Below are 3,735 nucleotides of genomic sequence, written 5' to 3'. Positions count from 1 at the left end.
GCGACCGCGTCACGACTCCCCGGACCTGTCGCCTCCCAGGCGACAGCGTCACGACTCCCCGGACCTCTCTCCAAAGACAGTCAGCTCAGCAATGGGGAAAAAGGGCTGCAAAACCACCGACAAGTCACAGTCAGGGGGAGTCCAAGGAGAGCAGTCTCGGCTCAGGCACGGCGTCTCTGACAAGTCCTCGTCATGTCAGAAGCGTCAGGCTACTCCAGATCTGTCCCCTCCACGGAAGAAGAGGTACGATTCTGACCCAGATTTGTCACCTCCTCGGAGAAAGAGGACTGGGTCACCTAGTGTGAAAAAGCAGAGCAGAACAAAAGGTGAGTGTGCGGAAGAAGTGTGTTTTTTAGGCGTTAACCTCATGCACCACCATGTTGAGTCCTTTCTTGGGACTAATTCTGTCTAATTCAGTAGTTTGTAGTTAGTATGTGTCTTTACTGCAGGTGCTTCTCCAGTCTCAAAAAAGCTTCGGCAGGTGCCCTCGCCTCAGAGGTGTCTGAGGCACAACTCCGACTCCCCGTCCCCACGGAGGGGCACCCAGAACGCCTCTGATGCAGACTGCAGGCTCGGCCGTGCACGCAGTGGTTCCCCGAAGCGTGGTCCTCTCAAACAGAGTCGGAGCAAATCTTCAGACTCTGATTTATCTCCTCCACGACGGACTGTGCCAGCCAGAAAGGATCAGCGTAGTTCAAGGAGTCCTCCTGACCTCTCGCCTCATCGCCACCATGATGCTAAGGGATCTCCCAAGAAGGTGAACGTTTCGTCTTTCCATTTAAGCTGTAGATTATTCCTGTTGATAGAAAACTCTAAAAATCCAACAGCTTAAAATTGTGGAGTAGAAATTTCACATGCCTCATGTAAGCAGCCATGCCAGACCCTCTGCCTGCAATAAGAGGAGGCGTGAGAGAGGAGCTCTGCCTCAGTCCACTCTGTCTGGAGGTCTGGGGAAGTTGTTTGTGAAGATGCCGGCAAAGTGGCTTTGTAACACGTCTGTGTCCGCTGACACATCTCTCTTGGCTTCAGGCCATCCCCTCGTTATGTGTCTGGATCGCTGGGCACCTCTCAGCTAGCAGTAAATGGGATATTTTTTGGTTTAATTTGCAGGCAAACGTGATGTTATCTGGGGTGAAAGCTGGCTTGGTCTCAGCTGACGTGCTGCGGAGGGAACAGCAGGAGCTCAGGAGGCATGAGAGAGATAACAAGCAGTTGGAAGGTAGGGGTGTAACAACACTGCAGGCAGCGGCTCGCTTTCTCTCTGCTCTCGACTGTCGCCTGATGCTGTGTCAGGCCCTCGTGTCCGGGTGCTGATGGAGAGCATCCCTGTGGAGCAGCATCTAGAAGTGCTGATGGGATTCCTTGGGTAGGGTCAGTGAGCCTCTGAAATGACAGATTTATAAGTGGTGTTTTCAAAGCTGTGCCAGTGAAATCATAGGGAGGGTGAGAGGCTTTTTCTCTCTCTGCCCTGTCTGCAAGTGTGAAGAAGCAGACTGGTGTTCAGAGAGCTCAGGGTACGAGCATGGTTGCCTGGGGCAGCAGCTAAAAGCAAGAGCTGTGGTCCTGCCTGGTTTTGGATGAGAAGCTCCTGCAGAGGCTGGAACAAATACAAGGGAAAAATGTTGAAAAGAGTGGCAGTTAGTCACTGAGTTGTCTGGAGATGTCAAAATGTTCCAAAATGTGTGAATTGAGGTATCTGCCCCTTCCAGAGGAATCCCGGTACTCTGAGACTGTCTTCCGAGACAAGTCTGGGCGTAAGAGGGACCTTGCGCAGGAGCGGCTGGAGCAGAGGCAGAAAGCTGAAGCACAGTCGGAGAGAGACGAGCAATATGCCAAGTGGGGAAAAGGGTAAGGTTCTCCCGAGCTCCCTGGCATGGTCTTTGGGCCTTGTGTTACAGCTTTGGACTCCACTCCCTGCTTTTTAGGCTGGTTTTGGTTTTGTTCCCGCACCCAGTGGTGGCATTGGTGGCATGTTGCTTTGTTCCGAGTTTCAGAAGTTCGGGGCTCTGATCCATCCTGCAGATTGAGCCAGTCCCAGGAAAACAATGGCTTGGTTTGGGGGTGAAACTGTGTGTTTGTTTTTAGGCTAGCGCAGGGGAGGCAGCAGCAGCAGAACGTGGAGGATGCCATAAAAGAGATGCAGAAGCCATTGGCCCGTTACATCGATGATCAGGATCTGGATCGAATGCTGCGGGAACAAGAGAGAGAAGGAGACCCCATGGCTGACTTCATCAAAAAAAGGAAGGCCAAAGAGAACAAAGTTAAAGGTTTGGATGTTGACTTACACCTGTGTGTGGTTTGTGGCCCCAGCATCACAGAAACACAGCCGCTGTTTCGTATGTAGCCCAGGACTGCTGCGGCAGCTTCATCCTGAAGGACTGCTGCTCCGGGGGTTGTGTACTAGCGGGATTTGCTGTTGCTGGCTTGTCACCAGCAGCCGTTACTATTATTTATTAGCTTAGAGAGCAGTATCAAGTGACTTACCCTTAATCAAACTGGAACCTGTGTATTCTTATTGTTGGAAGTTTGTGAGGTGTAGCTGGCTGTTCACAGGCGGTGCGCTATGCCTGGTTACACCTCTTGGGTTGATGATGATGTGACCGCAGGATTGGGCTGAAGTAGTAAATGGCCGTATCGCTCTTTCTGTTTCTAGAAAAACCCAAGTACAAGGGACCAGCACCTCCGCTCAACAGATTTAATATATGGCCCGGGCACCGCTGGGATGGTGTGGACAGGTACATGTTCCCCATACTACGGTGTGGTAGAAGAACAGCAAAAGTAAATGAGCTTTTGCTTCCAAGAGTTCACAGTGTAAAGACTCCTGGTTTTCAGATGAATTAGGTTGTTAGCAATGCTGAGGTTGAGTGTGTGGAGTTACGGGTGATGAATACATGATTATGTGGAGTTACGGGTGATGAATACATGATTATCTGACAGAAGGGAGCGAGGTTGGTACCGGCAGCAAGGGTGTGAATAACTTTGGGAGTGCTGCCTGCTGCTGCCCACAGATGGAGGTGGAAACTGAGCCAGGGTGAAAGTGGTGGAAAGCTCGTGGTGTCTCTAAAAAATTCTGTTGCTTCAGAAAAGCTTCTGCGCAGCAGCCCACGGTCTTGTTGCTATTGTTCTGTAGGTCCAACGGGTTTGAGCAGCAGCGCTTTGCCAGGATAGCCAACAAGAAGGCAGTCCAGGAGCTGGCGTACAAGTGGAGCGTTGAGGACATGTAGACGAGATGAAGAACGCCGCGAGGAGTGGCTCACTGTGCCCAGACCAAGCCCTGTCCTCGACGTTCAGCATCCCAGGGGACCGTCTTGTGGAAATAATCGCAGTTGTTCTCGGTGATGTCCCAGGAGCATGTGTGACATGCAGCCAGCAGTGCCTGGAGATGCTTTGTCCTCAGGAGCGGCCAGGGGCCGGTCGCGGCGCTGCTCTTTGCAGGGATTGTTGAGCACTAGGAGGGCTGTGGGCGAGAAGTATAACTACAAAAAGTCTTCTCGGGAGTGGCACAGCCTTGGGCCTTCCTGCTCTGCTGTTTATTAACTGTGTTACGTTTCTAGGAGCCCTGAAAAACCCTGTGTACACTTGTAAATAACAGCTTTCTTTTTTTTACCTGATTTTGTGTGGTGATGTTTTTTCCAAGGTAGGGATGAGGAGGGTAAATTGTTGTCAGGCTGCCGGTGAAGGGATTGGATATAGCGTCTGCTGTGGCCAGCGCAGCCTGTGGTTACCTCTGCCAGA

General features: G+C 51.6%; 1 protein-coding gene across 1 annotated transcript in view; it reads left to right on the top strand.

The window, feature by feature from the left end:
* The window catches only part of BUD13 (BUD13 homolog (S. cerevisiae)), a gene marked incomplete at its 5' end in the record, with an annotated part of 3,673 nt that extends 449 nt beyond the window's left edge, over window positions 1-3,224 (top strand). The window contains 9 exons of the mRNA XM_010078410.1: window positions 1-79; window positions 203-326; window positions 450-566; window positions 639-757; window positions 1,111-1,219; window positions 1,710-1,848; window positions 2,086-2,267; window positions 2,654-2,735; window positions 3,131-3,224. The exon at window positions 1-79 is cut by the window's left edge and continues 26 nt beyond it. Coding sequence (XP_010076712.1) covers window positions 1-79; window positions 203-326; window positions 450-566; window positions 639-757; window positions 1,111-1,219; window positions 1,710-1,848; window positions 2,086-2,267; window positions 2,654-2,735; window positions 3,131-3,224 — 1,045 coding nt within the window. The remainder of the gene's footprint in view (window positions 80-202; window positions 327-449; window positions 567-638; window positions 758-1,110; window positions 1,220-1,709; window positions 1,849-2,085; window positions 2,268-2,653; window positions 2,736-3,130) is intronic.
* Window positions 3,225-3,735: the final 511 nt, after the last annotated feature.

This window comes from Pterocles gutturalis, unplaced genomic scaffold, assembly GCF_000699245.1.
Source record: "Pterocles gutturalis isolate BGI_N339 unplaced genomic scaffold, ASM69924v1 scaffold198, whole genome shotgun sequence".
Classification (NCBI taxonomy): Eukaryota; Metazoa; Chordata; class Aves; order Pterocliformes; family Pteroclidae; genus Pterocles; species Pterocles gutturalis.
Note: the sequence above shows the minus strand (reverse complement) of the source record. Positions and strands in the feature narration are given on the sequence as shown.